The sequence below is a fragment of the Megachile rotundata genome, chromosome 11 (assembly GCF_050947335.1).
Source record: "Megachile rotundata isolate GNS110a chromosome 11, iyMegRotu1, whole genome shotgun sequence".
In the NCBI taxonomy this organism is placed as follows: domain Eukaryota; kingdom Metazoa; phylum Arthropoda; class Insecta; order Hymenoptera; family Megachilidae; genus Megachile; species Megachile rotundata.
The window spans coordinates 12,725,100-12,742,082 of NC_134993.1; the positions used below are offsets into that span (position 1 = coordinate 12,725,100).

The 16,983-nt window shown below is 41.2% G+C and overlaps 3 protein-coding genes across 9 annotated transcripts in view; 2 read left to right on the forward strand and 1 right to left on the reverse strand.

The window, feature by feature from the left end:
- The first annotated feature begins 212 nt into the window (after positions 1-212).
- On the forward strand, positions 213-14,433 carry Actn (alpha actinin). 5 transcript variants are annotated; one of them, XM_076537605.1, is made up of 15 exons: positions 1,027-1,186; positions 1,538-1,662; positions 8,720-8,954; positions 9,031-9,366; positions 9,526-9,615; positions 9,854-9,939; positions 10,059-10,404; positions 10,467-10,743; positions 10,827-10,998; positions 11,061-11,297; positions 11,368-11,452; positions 11,521-11,624; positions 11,692-11,931; positions 12,003-12,299; positions 12,368-14,433. In XM_076537605.1, the coding sequence occupies exons 2-15, from the start codon at positions 1,561-1,563 to the stop codon at positions 12,524-12,526; spliced, it is 2,766 nt and encodes a 921-aa protein (XP_076393720.1). In that variant the 5' UTR covers positions 1,027-1,186; positions 1,538-1,560; the 3' UTR covers positions 12,527-14,433. The 5 variants fall into 5 exon arrangements, with proteins under 5 accessions (XP_012154051.1, XP_076393720.1, XP_076393716.1 ...); XM_012298661.2 differs by lacking the exons at positions 1,027-1,186; positions 9,854-9,939 and adding an exon at positions 213-418 and having other exon boundaries at positions 9,526-9,611; XM_076537601.1 differs by lacking the exon at positions 9,854-9,939 and having other exon boundaries at positions 9,526-9,611.
- Positions 14,423-16,983, reverse strand: part of LOC100881881 (uncharacterized) — a 30,352-nt gene continuing 27,791 nt past the window's right edge. For both annotated transcript variants that reach the window (XM_076537593.1, XM_012298632.2), the window contains 3 exons: positions 16,457-16,622; positions 15,613-15,729; positions 14,423-15,102 (listed from right to left, as the gene is read on the reverse strand). In XM_076537593.1, coding sequence (XP_076393708.1) covers positions 14,663-15,102; positions 15,613-15,729; positions 16,457-16,622 — 723 coding nt within the window. In that variant the 3' untranslated portion in view covers positions 14,423-14,662. The remainder of the gene's footprint in view (positions 15,103-15,612; positions 15,730-16,456; positions 16,623-16,983) is intronic.
- Positions 16,552-16,983, forward strand: part of LOC100875215 (prohormone-1) — a 117,826-nt gene continuing 117,394 nt past the window's right edge. For both annotated transcript variants that reach the window (XM_012298553.2, XM_076537631.1), the window contains exon 1: positions 16,552-16,679. The gene's annotated coding sequence lies outside the window, so the exon portion shown is untranslated. The remainder of the gene's footprint in view (positions 16,680-16,983) is intronic.

Consider the following 16,983-nt stretch of genomic DNA (forward strand, 5'->3'; position numbering starts at 1 on the left):
TTATATATAATTTCGAATTTTATCATCAATTCATTTTACATATAATTAAGCAACAATTAACTAAGTTAACAAATTAATGTATAAACACGTTCGTCAATGTATAAGTTTTCCAATGCTAAAAGACTATTTGTTTATGTTTCAAATATGGGATAACAAAATGAAAATTGTAAAAACTAACGAATTTTATTCATGGAATTGTCGCCATTCTAGATATAAAACGTTTATGCCCGAATGTCCGTGAAGTCTCGGAGGAATGGAGTTACCCTCGTTGTTTTGGGAATTTCACACGGATTACCGTACTATTTTTATCGTGTGTGGGTGAATCGGGTGTCTTAGTCGCCTTTGATACTATTTTTGATATTTTCGTATTCTCCGAGCTGCTTGCTGGGCGAGATTCGCGTTTGAAAAAAGAACGGAGGTTAGTTTCATCAGATGTATCGGGGTACGTAAGTTACGTATGCGATCGAACATCGTTGTTCGAAATAGATAAATGTTTCAAACATTTATCAAATTATACGGACTCGTTTCATTTGTTCGCAACTTTGTTTCGAACGACATTTTCATTCTATTTCCTTCTTAGCCGATTTTAATTCATTTTACGAGCACTCGAAATTCCTAACAAGAAAGTCTTCTGTAAAGCGGAATATAGCAAGGGTAATTGCTAAGATTTAAATTCATTCGATTAATTTTCGTTGCACGTTTCGATTGTAATTCATATTTGGTAAGATTTAATTTTGTTACGTTTATGGGTTGTTTACATCGTCGAAAATGTAACCATTACTATAACGGTCATAAATTATCAATTATAATCGAACGGAGCTTTCGATTCGCGCCATTCTCGCGCTCGCATAGTCGAAATAGTTGAACGCGATCGTCGCAATTCGCGGGGGTTGGACACGGAAGCTGTTGCATGGGAACGAGATCTTTAGGTGTGCGACGGGGTGTCGGATAAACGGTACGGGCAGAATTAGGGAACAACAGGAACGAGCGAACGAACAAGAAAGCTAGAGTGAGAACGAAAGCGGGAAAGAGAGAAAGAGAGAGCGAGAGAGAGGGATCGAGTGAGGGAGAGAGCGTGGGAGGGGAGGCTCGTGCGCCGGCGAGCAAATCGTGTGTCAGACTCGTGGCAGAGGGGTCAGCGCGAGAGAAAGAACGACACGAACCGAACGTTTTCTGGACTTAGCGGGTACGTTTTCATATTACAAAACGTACGCCCTTTTTCTCTTTTTTTTTCTTTATTTTCGACACATACTGTTCTCTTTTTTCCCTACTACCCTCAATTTTTTTCCTCTCTGTTATTCCGTTTCTTTTCTCGCGCGCGCACTTTCCTTTTTTCTTTATTTTTTTATTCTGGTTTCGTTGATACAGTAGATCACTATGTTTCTCGTCGTGACGGGGCAAGTGGAAAGAAAATACGAACGTATCGCCACTCGATCACGATCGAGAGATCGTTTCGAGAGCGTAGCCGAGTGCCTGTTCGATATCATTCGCGCACACGTCCGTATTCGAGTGACATAGAAATTATTTGCGTTTAAAGGAACGTGAGATATCCGAGGAAGGATGAACGACATGGAAGCTTACGGGGACGGATACATGGAGCCGGAAGAGGAGTGGGAAAGGGAAGGTCTTTTGGACCCGGCTTGGGAGAAACAACAGAAAAAGGTGAGTTTTTATTCGCTTTTATATTATTTCCACATCATTTTTCCTGTCACTACTCTCCGTTCCGTTCATTCGTTAATCGTTATTCGTTGCATCGAGTTATTCGACGAAGATCGTTACCGGTTGCAACCACGTTAACCGTTACGTTTCTGCGACTGACAAGGGAATATGTCCAGTTGATTTTTCGATCTACATAACCTCCTCGCCAGGCGCCGCGTGATTTTCAAATCAGCAACAGTGACGTTACGAAGCAACGATGCATCATACAAGGAATCGTGATTACAACGAAAAGTATTATCGGTATTTCTTCCGGGTGAACTTCACTGGTAAACAGTCACGTTTTTCAGCATTAACCCCTTTTGTAACGAGCTCGTGATCAAAGTTGTCTCGATCGAAAAGCTGCAAAGCAAACGGACCAGTGTACATTGTTCGACGAGTAGAATAGTTTTCCGTTAAACACGTTTCGCGCTATGTCGAAGGATAAACGACAGTCTTGTTATCGATCTTACGTCGCGTTTCAAACTTTTCGAACGTTCGATTTTCTCATTGTCTTCGTTACAAAGGGGCTTCGGTTTTCACTGGGGGATGCTGTTTCAACGAGAAGCGACGATCACGCGAGAAGAATCGACCGAGAGGCAAGAGGGGCGAAAATTAATGCGGTGTCAATTGATAAAGTGGAACAACTTCAAGTACGCGTTGAAAACGGTTTTCTTTATTTTTGGCAAGGACTCAAGGCTCTCGACTCCGACTCGGTTACACGCGTCGGTGCTCGGGAGCCCTTCAGATCGTATTTTCAGACTTTATGACAAAAATAATCGAGCATTGAGTCATTCCAGAGAACTGCGATTTCGTCGATGTTACTCGAGCTTCGAACAATCGCTAATAATTATCTCAAAGTTCGTGTTAAATCTTAAAGACGTATTTTCGACAAACGATTATCGTAACGGTATTTAGATATCATAACTTTCCATCGACGGTCGTCGCTTCTCTTTATCGTGTCCGTGGATTTATCGGCACGTATCCCAACGTAAAAAGCGATACATTACGAGTACACCCGATAACGCCTACCTCGCGTTCTAACAACCGTACATACCAAGTAACAACGCGACGGAACTTCGGCCTCTCCGAATACATATTTTGTTTCTCGTTGCTTCTGATCACGGTATTAGTCACGACTAACAGAAACCGAGAAAGTCAGTTACGGAGGAATTTGCGCGGTCTCTTCGCACATCCTTCCGTTTCCCGTATTTCCATGATTCACTCGGAAGATGATCAGGTTGAACGGATGATAGCTATACGGAAAACGAAGCTGGCCAGTTAGTTCGTACGGGACAGTTAACTGTACAGTTTCTCGTAAAATCTCGGTCGCTTGGTCGGCCTTCGAACCGTGTACGAAACATTCTGCGAACGGCGATAGATATTTTTTCCGTCTACTAAAGGGGTCGCGATTGTTGGACGTTCGCGCGAAAACGCGCCGGAGGCTGAACATCTTCGTTCCTCGATCCTCTGTGATCGATGTCGTTGCTGTAACAGCGACGAGTCGCAGACATAAAAAAAATGACGCGAAAGAGTTTGTACAGTCGCTGTCCTGTAAACCTGCTATAAGCTTTTTGCACGTCGTTCGTATTAGGTATCGATTTCTAGAAGAAACGAGCATCGATCGCTTACGTTCGATCGGACAGTCGTGAACAAATTTGGATTCTCTAAGAAAAAAGAAAATTCCCCACTTTCATTTCTAGGGATTTTTAAAATTTCAAAATTTTTCTATGGGTTCAGAATTTGAGGATTCGGAAATTTGAGATTTAGGGAATTTCAAGTCTAGGAAATTTAAGATCTAGGGAATTTGAGATTTAGGGGATTTTATATCTAGAGAATTTGAGAGCTAGGGAATTTTTAGGTCTAAGGAATTTGAGGCGTAGGGAATTTTAGATCTAGGGAATTCGAAAGCTAGGAAATTTCGAGGTCTAAGGAATTTGAGATTTAGGGAATTCGAGAGCTAGGGAATTTTGAGATCTAAGGAATTTGAGATTTAGGGAATTTAAGGTCTAGGGAATTTTGAGGTATGGGGAATTCGAAATTTAGGGAATTTTGAAGCCTAGTGAATTTTGGGTTCTAGGGAATTCGAGAGCTAGGGAATTTTGAGATCTAAGGAATTTGAGATTTAGGGAATTTAAGGTCTAGGGAATTTTGAGGTATGGGGAATTCGAAATTTAGTGAATTTTGAAGCCTAGTGAATTTTGGGTTCTAGGGAATTTTAGATCTAGGGAATTCGAGAGCTAGGGAATTTTGAGATCTAAGGAATTTGAGATTTAGGGAATTTAAAGTCTAGGGAATTTTGAGGTACGGGGAATTCGAAATATAGGGAATTTTGGAGTATAGGGAATTTCGAAGCCTAGTGAATTTTGGGGTCTAGGGAGTTTTAGATCTCGGGGATTTGAGGTCAAGGGAAATCGTGATCTAGGGAATTTTTGGTTCATAGTATTAAAACCCTAAAGAATTCAGGATCGGATTTGGGGATCTAGGGAATTCCATACCTAGTGTATTCACATATGATATATATACCCTATGTTTTAATACCCTAGTCCCGGAATTCTCCAGGTCCAAATGTCTCTAGATCCGGAAATCCGTGTGTTTATACCCTAGATCCAGAAATTTAGTAATTTAGAAATTTGTGAATTATAGAATTCGAAAATTCGAGCAGGAAATTTTTGAGCGTTCACATATGTCGCAATTGAACAACGTCGCACCCGAGAGCGCGGTAGGAGCGGGGCCGCGAAAGGTTAGGCGTGTTTAGCCACGATATTCGAGCGGTTTTCCACGATGTTCCAGAAGGAGAACGTGGCAAGATACGGCACAATGTGCGTCGTGAAGAATTTGTCGAAGGCTATAGTTAACCGCTTATCTAACGTTATCGATAGTCGTTGGTCAGTCTAGGTGCGGTGACGTTGGGTGCTCGATTCTAGTTACGGCTCGTCGCCCGGCGCAAGATTCACAGACGTCGATGCACGTACATACTCGTTACTCACGCTTTCCTCGTCGGTTTCGTACGCATCTCGCGCCCGACGTTATCGTATAAATAGACGATATATATAGATAACGCACGCGGTCGAAAGTCGCGTCGATCATAGGGAGTTGGGGTGGTCTCGCATCCTCCTCTGATCGACTACGCTTCCACGAACCTTAACCGGCCGCTTAACCTTTCACGATATCACCTTACTCTCGCCCTATTGTGCACACGATTTTTCGCCGACTCACGAGCCGCGGAGACCTTCTTATAGCGTTACACGATCGCGACGGTGATCTGCCGAAAAAATTTCATGCTAATCGCTTAACATTGTGAGCTAATTTCGCGTTGGAACGATGATTTAGAATGCAACATAGTTGTGCGTGCTCGGCGATCCAAAAAACCTATAAATACCAACCTTGATAGAGATCTAACAAAAATTTGAAATTTCGCCAACTCAAAATTGATCACCGCGACGCGACTTTGACGGTCCCGTTCGTCTTTCTTGGTTTCGAGCGGTTCGTTGGCCAGAGCGAAAAACTCGCTGATAGGAAACGATTTGACTAATTTAGAAAATTGATATCGATCACTCTGGTGGCGGGTAAAGTCGGTTAACGGGTTCAAGTTCGATCGATTCGCATAACCGCGAGTCGAGGAAAGGAATCGATCGTACGACTTCGATTTCTTGGTCGACCCGCGAGGAGAGAAGATCGTTAACCTTTGAGGAGTTTAGGCTGTGCGCCAGATCTTAGATTGGAATCGGGTGACCCACGCGCGCTATGCCCGTATCCACTAAGCCGATTGTTATGCGATGATAAGTTCACGGTACGCGCGAACGCGTCCGCACCGTCTGTTTATTGCGATTACGCCTCGTTAAAATGCAACCGACACCCACGCGATTCACTATTTTCAGCCGGCTATTATATTCGGTTTTAAAGGCCGCTCGCTCGCGCGCGATAATTACCCGCGAATATCCGCGTAACCGTTCGGGTTTCTTGAATGAATTTTCAGCATTTCCGTCTGCTTCGTTGATACTACTGGCCGCAAATAGCCCGCCGACGTTTTCCGTTACGTGCGGTCTACACATTTATTTTCGGCCGTTACTCTTGAACGACGTAATGAAAACGATGCTAGAATAACAACTTTTCCTATCGTTCTTTCTATCGTGGAATTAAAAGAACGCAGCAAGAAATATTAGGCGAGTGGTTTAAGATAGACTGAGATTGGAGAGTTTTGATTGGTAGACTCGTGCGCATGCGCAGTGGTTCGAATGGGGTACAGAATATTTTATACGATAAAACATTTTTTGAATTCTCAAAATATAGTAATTCTCATGATACGATAATTAGATATATAATTACTGATAGTTGGAACAATATTTTGTTGAATGAGTAAAAATTAAGACAGTTTGGAAAAGTTTTGTGAAAGATATGTTGAATGTGGAACGAAACCGCAACGAGTAGATTAGCCTTTAAGAAAGGTGTACACGCGTCGTTTTATTAGACACAACCGGTACTGTTCGATCAACCATCCGTGATATCGTCACCTGCCTGAGGTGTCCGAAACACCTGCCCCTTCACCCTTCATTTTGTTGCAAATGCAGTGCAGTATGCGATTCTCTAATTGCTGAAATATCGAAGAAAAAATTACATTTCGTACAAGACAACAAAGTTTTAACATTGAATTGGAAAATGTAGAAATTTGAAACTTGTGAATCTGAAAATTTGTAGCTGCCTGTCTTTGCCAAAGGAAGAGTTGCATTTGTGTACAACGGCTTCTCTGTCCGGTGACTGTCACGTGTTCGAGCAGACTGTGCCAATTTCTTTGGGTCCTCGTCACCGTGGCTCGTATTTTATTCTGCATTTTGACCTTAAGCCGAGTAACATTTCTCAAAAGAGCAAAGGTAGTTGGAAAAGATGGAAGGACACATAATTAGGTCTGTACCGCTACCACTCTTTGACGTAAATAAGGAAGCCATGACAGGATCGAATCGACTACCGGTATCGAGGTATCGAACGTCGAACCTTTCGTCGTCCACTTGATCGATTCACGAACGTACAAGAGAAAGAAAACTAGAGAAGAAAATTCAATGCCAGACTTTAAGAATAGATATAATTTGCAAACTGGTTCGGGCGTGTACGCGAGATATTTAGAATTTGGGTTACGTGAATTATGTGCATCGTATTTAGGCCGTTTCGTTGCACGTTTAACTGTATTTATTTTTAGCAGTGCCGCGCTAAGGTGACAGTAAAAAAATGTCACATTCGGACAAGTGTACTTTCCAATGGTTCGCGGAAGCGCGGTAATCGATCCATCGAGATTGCAAATCTCGTTTGTTTATATCGTGCCGTTAAGTCATCGCCGCGTGTTCGCTTTATAAAAAGATGCTAATGAGTCACGAATGTAAGTAAAGAGGAGCCCGCGACTCGTAACACGGTTCTTATTCTATGCAACTAAACCGTTTGTTTACATAACACGATTTCTTTTTTTTTTCAGTTACAAGCTTTACGTAACGCAGCTTTGTCGTTTCGCGAAATGGAGGGAAAGGAGAAAGGGGGTACAACGGAAAAAAAATAATCGCTTCTTCGAACGTTACGACGCTATAAAAAGTCTATGCCTTCGAAATAGAATTCGGATGAAACGCGATCGCGGTTCGTTTTATCAGCAAATTAATCCGAGCTCGTTTTGTGCCGTTCGACGATTTTTTCTAATATGACGCGTGTTCTACAATAATTCCTCGGCGTTCGGTGAACACAGTCGAATTACGAGCAGGATTAATCGTTCGTGGAAGGCGTTAAATATAGTTCGCGACGAAATGGAATTCGACGATGGCGGAGGATGTTTCAGGATACAACTGATTTAATGTCCTGGTCGAAAGTGAAATGGATCAGAATGTTTTCGAAATGCTTAGCCGCTCAGCGCGGGAGGAGTCAATGTTTTACAAATAGATCTTAGGAGCGCTCGTAGAAGTTTAGGTGGCTCATGTCCAATTTTGGCCGGTCGCGCTTCACGCTACCCGTATTAAATTTCAGACAATATTTTTCTCTCATTCCCTCTCCGAGTTTTCCTTTTCAACCAAAAATTCCTGTTCTCCCATTTTTTTCCTATACGTTTCTCACAATTTTGTGCTGATTTTCCCTCTCAAAAATTCTGTAAATTGCTATTTATTAGGGGGGAAATCACAATGTTTTTTTTTAAAGGATAAAAACAAAATTTTTTAGCTATTATTTTTTTAAAAAGGAACTGTATTCTCATGTACAAAGCTACATATTTTTAGAAACATCCCATGGTATATTCTATGTAAAAAAGTATAGGTTATATTATAAAAAAAATATTTTATAAAAAATAAAGAATTCAAGGTTGATTTTAAAACATCTTACTAGTATTTTTTTACGTAGAATGTTTTGCAGAGTTGATTTGTGTAAAACAATGTACAGTTTCATTCAGAAAAAATTCATATGAAGAAATAACAATACTCCAATCAAAATGGCGGGAATTTTTTATTCCAAATTTTTTTAGATGACTACTTTGAAAGATAATCTGTATATATTTTAGGTATTGAATAAATTAATTTAATCTCTTCAATAATTTATAAATTCAATACATATTTATTAAATTATTAACAACCATGAACTCTGCGCATGCGCGGTCACGTGTCTGGTCACATGACTTATTGCTAATAGATTTTTCGATCGAATTTTGAGATTCGCCCCAAGTGATAGATGACTGAAAGATCATAATTTCGTGCATATTGGAGATATCGAAGGTTTGAAAACGTTCGGTCTGGGCAATAGGAAACACGATTTAAGAACCAGGACAGAAGATATATATAGCAGGAGGGATTGGGGTCGCTACTAAAATATACGCTAAGCAGCAGTCAAGCTCAATTCTCCGTTTTAAATTCTTCTTAACATTCTTCTGTTATTTAATCGACGATCGATCGCGCGAGATGCCGCGGAGGACGTCCGGCGTTGGCCAAAAACGGAATAACGAGTAAATGTTATCTTTAAGCAACGAACCGATCTTCAATTCTCGTTAAATCCGATATATTTTCAGACATTCACAGCATGGTGTAATTCGCATCTTCGTAAAGCAGGGACCGCCATCGAATCGATCGAGGAAGACTTTAGAAACGGGCTGAAGCTGATGTTGCTGCTCGAGGTGATTTCAGGAGAGACGCTTCCAAAACCGGACAGAGGCAAAATGAGATTCCACAAGATCGCGAACGTGAACAAAGCCCTCGATTACATCGCCAGCAAAGGCGTGAAGCTGGTGTCCATAGGAGCAGAGGGTAAACATAACCTAAACAATTTTTTACGAAAAATTTTTTAAAAATCCGTAAACTAATATATTTTAATTTTTGACAGAAATCGTGGATGGAAATCTGAAGATGACACTGGGTATGATCTGGACCATCATTCTGAGATTCGCCATTCAGGACATCTCCGTGGAGGAGATGACAGCGAAGGAAGGTCTCCTGCTGTGGTGTCAACGTAAAACAGCACCGTACAAGAACGTGAACGTTCAGAACTTCCACCTGTCGTTCAAGGATGGCTTGGCGTTTTGCGCTCTCATTCATCGTCATCGTCCCGACCTCATCGATTACAATAAACTTAGCAAGGATAATCCTCTAGAGAATTTGAACACTGCCTTTGACGTTGCTGAGAAATATCTCGACATTCCTCGTATGTTAGATCCCGACGGTAAGCATCGTGGTCAACCCCGAAGTTAACGTGTCGCGGTCGAACGGATAGGCTTTCTAACTCGATAGTACAAAGAGAAGAGCTTTTAGGAATTAAGACGGATACGTTGTTTAAAAGTGCGACAAATGCTTAATATAATGTTCCCTTGATATCATATAGATTTGATCAACACACCCAAGCCAGACGAGCGTGCAATCATGACGTACGTGTCCTGCTACTACCACGCGTTCCAAGGTGCTCAGCAGGTCAGCGTAAAGAAATGCGTGTTCCCTTACTTTGATGACCAAGACCTGTTTTATGTTCCACTAATATCGAGTCAATTTGCTTACCACTTAACAGCGTTTGATAGTCGCGCAATTATCGGGCGTCGTTTTCTTCATGTGTGTATCGCTAGATTAACTGCGCTCAATTTCGATGGAAATCGAGAATACAGTGAACACAATTCTAACACTGCATGGTTTGAGTTTCTTCGAACGTGTTTTTCTAGATATGCGAACCACAGCAAAGCCTGACGAGAGGGCTGTGATGACCTACGTTTCTTCCTACTACCACTGCTTTAGCGGTGCGCAGAAGGTGTGTGTTTTGCTTTTTGATTAACCGGACCAACAGTCCAAATGCTGTAACAATCATGAATGTGCATCTAAACCGACTATTTTTTATGGAAGAATAACCGTACTTCTTTTCCATTGTAGGCAGAAACAGCCGCGAATAGAATTTGCAAGGTTCTGAAGGTGAACCAGGAGAATGAGAGGCTCATGGAAGAGTACGAGCGCTTGGCTTCCGATTTGCTGGAGTGGATACGGAGAACTATGCCCTGGCTGGCTAGTCGTCAGACCGATAACTCCCTAGCCGGGTGTCAAAAGAAGCTGGAGGAGTATCGAACGTATCGCCGTAAGCACAAGCCTCCACGAGTGGAGCAGAAGGCCAAACTCGAAACGAACTTCAACACTCTACAAACGAAGTTAAGACTGAGCAATCGACCTGCCTACATGCCAACGGAGGGCAAAATGGTCTCCGACATTAACAAAGCGTGGAAAGGTAAAGCTAAAGACTTAACGATGTTAGCTAAGTATCGTCACGGTCGTTTGAACTGATTGCAGGTCTGGAGCTGGCTGAGAAATCGTTCGAAGAATGGCTGTTGTCGGAAATGATGCGTCTCGAACGTCTGGAGCATCTGGCTCAGAAGTTCAAGCACAAAGCCGACGCTCACGAGGAGTGGACCGCAGGAAAGGAAGAGATGCTTACGTCGCAGCACTTCCGACAGTGTAAACTGAACGAGCTGAAGGCCTTGAAGAAGAAACACGAGGCCTTCGAATCCGATCTTGCGGCTCATCAAGATCGCGTGGAACAGATAGCTGCTATCGCTCAGGAACTCAAGTAATATCCTCGTCGAAAAACTCGATATAACATCGATAAACATTCGCGGTCTTTACTAGATGTTAACGGGAGTCCGTTTTCAGCACCTTGGAGTATCACGATAGCGCGTCCGTTAACGCCAGATGCCAACGAATCTGCGATCAGTGGGATCGTCTGGGTACCTTAACTCAACGCAGACGTCAAGCGTTGGATGAAGCGGAGCGCATCCTCGAGAAGATCGATGTCTTACATCTGGAATTCGCCAAACGAGCTGCTGTGAGTTTCATTTCTAGTCTACTGTTATCAACGCCTTCGATGTTTAATTTATCATCTTTTAGCCATTCAACAATTGGTTGGACGGAACCCGGGAGGATCTGGTCGACATGTTTATCGTGCATACGATGGAGGAGATTCAGGGATTGATGGATGCTCATGCCGCGTTCAAGGCTACTCTCGGAGAAGCCGATAAAGAGTACAACGCGATCGTAGGATTAGTGCGCGAAGTAGAATCCATTGTTAAACAGTTCCAGATTCCTGGTGGTCTTGAGAATCCGTATACCACCCTCACCGCATTGGTAAACGCATAAAGACAATTCAGACTGCGTATAGTTTCAGCTTATTATACATTTTAATGTTTGTTAATAGGACCTCACAAAGAAGTGGAGCGACGTCAGGCAACTCGTGCCACAACGTGACGGTACATTGCAAGCGGAACTTCGCAAACAGCAGAGTATCCTTTTTTTAATAGACGAATTTAAATAAAATGTGAACTATGAAATTTCTTAACCGAGTGAATAGACAACGAACTACTTCGCCGACAATTCGCTGAGAAGGCTAACGCTGTTGGGCCATGGATAGAGCGTCAGTTAGACGCGGTTACAGCCATTGGTCTTGGTCTTCAGGTGAATAAACCAATGAAATATTCTTGATAAACTAGAACTCGTACTGTAACGTATTTTTTTTCTTCAGGGTACACTGGAAGATCAGTTGCACCGTCTGAAGGAGTACGAGCAGGCGGTCTACCAATACAAAGCTCACCTTGAAGAACTGGAGAAGATTCACCAAGCTGTCCAGGAAGGCATGATATTCGAGAACCGATACACTCAGTACACGATGGAGACGTTACGAGTCGGCTGGGAACAGCTTCTGACTTCGATAAACCGTAACATTAACGAAGTTGAAAATCAAATTCTTACCAGAGACTCCAAGGTACATTTGATCACGCGTTAACACGCAACACGATTCGAATCGAGTGTTTATATTTGGTACGTCTTACGTAGGGTATTACGCAAGAGCAACTGAACGAATTCCGTAGCAGCTTCAACCACTTCGACAAGAATCGTACGGGCAGATTAGCTCCCGACGAATTCAAATCCTGCCTTGTTTCTCTGGGTTACTCGATTGGAAAGGACAGGCAAGGTGACATCGACTTCCAACGCATTTTGGCTATCGTTGATCCAAATAACTCTGGTTACGTACACTTTGACGCGTTCTTGGACTTTATGACGCGCGAGTCGACGGACACCGACACGGCAGAACAAGTCATCGACAGCTTCCGTATTTTGGCCGGAGACAAGGTTTGGATGAATGGATGATAATTAAAATAATTAAGTTTCGTGAATTTAATTTCTAATTAATTTTACAGCCGTACATATTGCCAGACGAGTTGAGGAGAGAATTGCCACCCGACCAAGCCGAATACTGCATTCAACGAATGCCTCCTTACAAAGGACCGAACGGAATACCCGGGGCATTAGATTATCGTTCTTTCTCTACCGCCCTGTACGGTGAATCGGATCTGTAAAGTTACATATCAAAAATTCAGAAAATTTGTGGACGAATTTCAATGAAACAGATCTGGTGACATCTGAAATGTTTGCTCTACATTTTTGGTACTCTAACGCATCTAAAGAATATCAAACACGACGTTGCTTAGTATGAAGACAGTACAATATTCGAAGCGTTTGAAAGCAACAGTAAGCTCTTTATACGTGTCACGAGCGTTAGCAATTTTTTATTCGTGATATTGTTTTAACGTGAAGGAACCTGAGAGCCACATCGATAAACTTTGATATGCCGATATTTCCTAGAACGAACTTTTAGAGTTCGAGAACGGTGATCCGTACTTAAATAAGTCTGTACAGTGACAATAAATATCTAATTTAGATACCTTAACGTTAAAAGAATAGCACAAATCCGACTAGTTCTTCTAGAACGTTTGCTTCTTGCCTATGTCTACGATGAATCCTATATAATTAGTAAGTTAACGTTTTAATTGTATATAAACATTTTCGAGAAGTCACACGAGTACCAATAAGAAAGAAAAACATTTCCTTTTCGCGAGCGTTTCAGAAAAGGAAAGAACGAAACTGTGCCGAAAACGAATATTACAATTGAAATGCGATCGAACAATTTATTGCGTATGAAACTGTCGCTTACATCGATGTCGTAGCCTTACGTGTCTAGAAAAAAGGTTTCCTTTTTTAACATTCAGTTTCTTTTTGAAGAACTTTTCGAACAAAGTCATCGAACCACTCGATTGTTGCTAAATATTTTCCTGCTGGTCAGCGGTTTTTTCTTTTTTTCGATTCGATTGAAACGTAAGGTACGAGTCGATGTCTGCGACGCGCGAAAATTCATGATATATAAATTAAGATTATTAACGATACTAAACGAATTTTTGGACATCCTTATACACGTACGAATCGACTTTCTCGCTAAGGATCCAGAAAATATTACGCTCGAAATCGAACGCAACGTTCATATTTTTTATAAAAAAGCGGCGCAACGAATTTTTAAACGAGAAGCCCGCCTTTATACTTCGCCAATCGTATATAACGCGAAAACGATGCTAAAGAAAGCAAATTTATTTATTTATTTGAATTAAATGATTATTTATTATTGTTCCGATAATTAATTATGGTTAGTGAACGAAACCACTTTTTCAAAGTATTTATTTTTATAAATATTTGAGAGAAGTGATATATAAACGAAAGGCCAACTGTAATATAAGATCTGTCATGTAAAATTGTTCCAAATAGCGGCTGCCATTCTCTGTGTCATGTGTAAGCAGCCTAAAAACCATTTAGTCGAATCATTGTCGTCCAATTCATTATTCTAAGGTCATAAAAAGCTCGTGTGTGAAATGTAATAATCGGAGGAAGAGAAAATACTGAACCTTTTTTTTTGGTTTCGCTTGGAACTTAATGCTTTTTCAATATCCATCTTAACGCGTTTGCGAGTTTACTTTTCTCGTATCTTTAACCAAAACGAGCAAAAAAAATTGGGCTTTTTACAGAAACAAAATAACGTAAAAAAAAACACGCACACAAACAGCCAGCACACACACACGTACACATATCAGAAATGTAATAAATTGAAACGAGTACGCGTATGATGAAATTTGTACAAGGTTTTTCTCATACTATACTCGTATTACATTCTCATCGTATATACATGTAATTATCATTTTATTCTATTCAATGTAACGCCCTATCATTTCGCATCGCACTATACAGCTCTACCCGTTCATCTTCCTCGATCGGTTTAATAAAAAAAAAAGCGAAAAACACTGTAAAATTAAGTTACGAGGAAAAATAAATAACTCGAAAAAAAGATGAGAGAAAAATTTTAGTACCGAGCGACTTATATGCGTCGAATGGGCGATATAAAAGGATATTTAAATAAAAATTTCTAACAGTGTGGTTAAAAGTTGATGCTTTTATTCCAGATACAATGGTCGATCGAATTTCAGAGACTCGTCAAAAAGTACACCTTACTCGCGTTCCTCGACATTACATTAACGTATAAATTATCTCGTAGGCATGCGACGTATACTAAGACCTATTTATATACAATAACTATCATATTTACACGAACAACTTTTAACGATAATATCACCGTTTCCGTCGATTATGGCTAAAATTTCCCAGACACTGATTTAATCCTTGCAGCCGAGTCCGGCGGACCAGTTGCAAATACCACCGACAGGATCGAAGGATAATTTGTCAGGGCAGGTGTACTCGGCTCCAACCACCAAACCGTTCACCATTCTAGCGCAGGTGATGAACTTCCGGCAGGAGTACGGGTGCGGGAAGTTGCCTTGGTCCAAGCATCGAATGCTGCCTTTGCTCGTGAGGAACAGCTTTCCGTTCAACGTGGACTTTCCGATCACGGATTCCTCCTCGTCCTCGTAATAATCGTAATCGATAACCTGGGGTCGTCTAGGTCTCGTAGTCGCGTTCTGTACGGGTTTATCCTTCGACCTTGGCCGACCTCTGAGAGCCGGGGTAAAACTCTTCGTCGTCGTCGTTGCGTCTGATCTAGGGGCTATCGTAGTGCTTATCTTCCGCCTGAAGGCGTTCCTTAATGCTGGTCGACCTGATCGTGTAACCGGATTATTTAAATAGATATCCAGAAAAAGAGGAGACCGTTAACACACCCATCGGAAGAATGTAGACCACCACGCGTGAATATCCAGCGTGAAGAACAAAATCATCCAGAAAGATGCAGGAGAAAAGTCGGTATGCTTAGAAGTTATAGCTGCATTAGTAGACACACGGTTGAAAAGAAGAGTGATGGAATTATTGAGCACAGATGCATGAGAAAGATCGTGAAGTCGAAGTAGAATCGTCGAAAGATAGGTTAGCCTTCATGTGATTAGTTTGTTGATGGTAATCGCAGTTCTCATTTTGCGAACGCACGAATTAGGGGTCAGTTAAAGAACGCAGCCATTGGCTGGTGCGAAAGGACGAAAGAAAGTATAAGTCGGTAATTGCAATGAAATTATATCCCAGATGATTGGTGAACAAACGTGAGATTCGTGACGTGATTTTTAGATTAAGTAGATTAAGAAGTTTGATGGTGAAGTAGTTAACAGGTTCAGTGTACCGGTGGTCGATGATTGCGGTGGTGGATCCGCCAATGTCACGGCGATCTCTTGCGCTCGACTACTTTGATCGATTTCTTTTTCTACTTTCGCCGTCTCTGTCGTTTTATCCACAGCATCTGAAACAATAACGTATTTATTACTTTCTAACTCACGTATTTAATTCTATAATTACTTTCATTTTCACGATTCTATAATTCTTTTTACATGTACACATATTGCCGATTCAACTTTGAATTTCTGCGCAGACGTTCTGCGCATGTCACAAGTCGCGAAAGAATCCACTCGCGTATTTAATTCTACAATTATTTTTACTTCACGATTCCACAATTATTTTTACTTTAACGATTCTACAATTATTTCTACTTTCATAATTCTACAATTACTTTTATTTTCACGATTCTACAATAATTTTTACATGACATATATTCACGATTAAACTTTGAATTTCTGCGCAGACGTTCTGCGCATGTCACAAGTCGCGAAAGAACCCGCTCACGTATTTAATTCTACAATTACTTTTACTTCACGATTCTACAATTATTTTTACTTTCACGATTCTACAATTATTCCTACTTTCATGATTCTACAATTACTTTTATTTTCACGATTCTACAATTATTTTTACATGTACACATATTCACGATTAAATTTTGAATTTCTGCGCAGGCGTTCTGCGCATGCCGCAGTTGTGACGTAATGCGTGGTCCGCGTCGCAGTCTGTTTTTGGCGGGACGCGGTGAAGTACTAACTCGCGAATCGTGCAATTATGTGTTCGTTATGTGCGCGTTATGTGCTTTTTATGAACTCTTTATATATTCTTTACGTTATCGTGTGTTCGCTTACCGTGTTTTTCGCTTTCGGAAGAATGTTCTCCACCGGTTGGACGATTTTTTCGGTGATTAGTGAAAGTGTTCGAGGACTTGCTCTGCTGCGTCGAAACTGGTTTTCTCAACCTGGTTGATAACAAACTTCCTGGTGATTGAGCAGACGTATTCTTCGTGGAGTTCACCTGTTCGTGGATTACACGCTGATTATACTGACAGTACGGTGGCAATTCGGCGGAACGGTAAGTACAATTTGTGATTTGACAATGAAGGCGTCTGTTGACAGCTAATTGGTATAAATGAGTGATAAGAGCCAAGATTTTGAGATATAGCATATTACAAAGTTATAAGACATGCTTTTTTATTCATTAGAATGATAATTTAGTACTTCGATGACAATTTATTACTTTGATGACAATGTATGGAAGTTTCTAGAAAGAAATTGCGTTTCTTAAGATTGCGCGTCTGGCGCGAAAGTCAGTCAAATTCAAATCGCCATTTTGGTGCGCCGTAGGTGGCGTCTTGTTCTCCATGTCAGTAACGTAA

Coding starts and splice junctions, on each gene's coding strand:
- Actn (XM_076537605.1), top strand. CDS start 1,561: ATGAACGACATGGAAGCTTACGGGGACGGATACATGGAGCCGGAAGAG. Junction 10,744..10,826: donor GCTATCGCTCAGGAACTCAA/GTAATATCCTCG, acceptor GTCCGTTTTCAG/CACCTTGGAGTATCACGATA. Junction 11,625..11,691: donor CCATTGGTCTTGGTCTTCAG/GTGAATAAACCA, acceptor TTTTTTCTTCAG/GGTACACTGGAAGATCAGTT.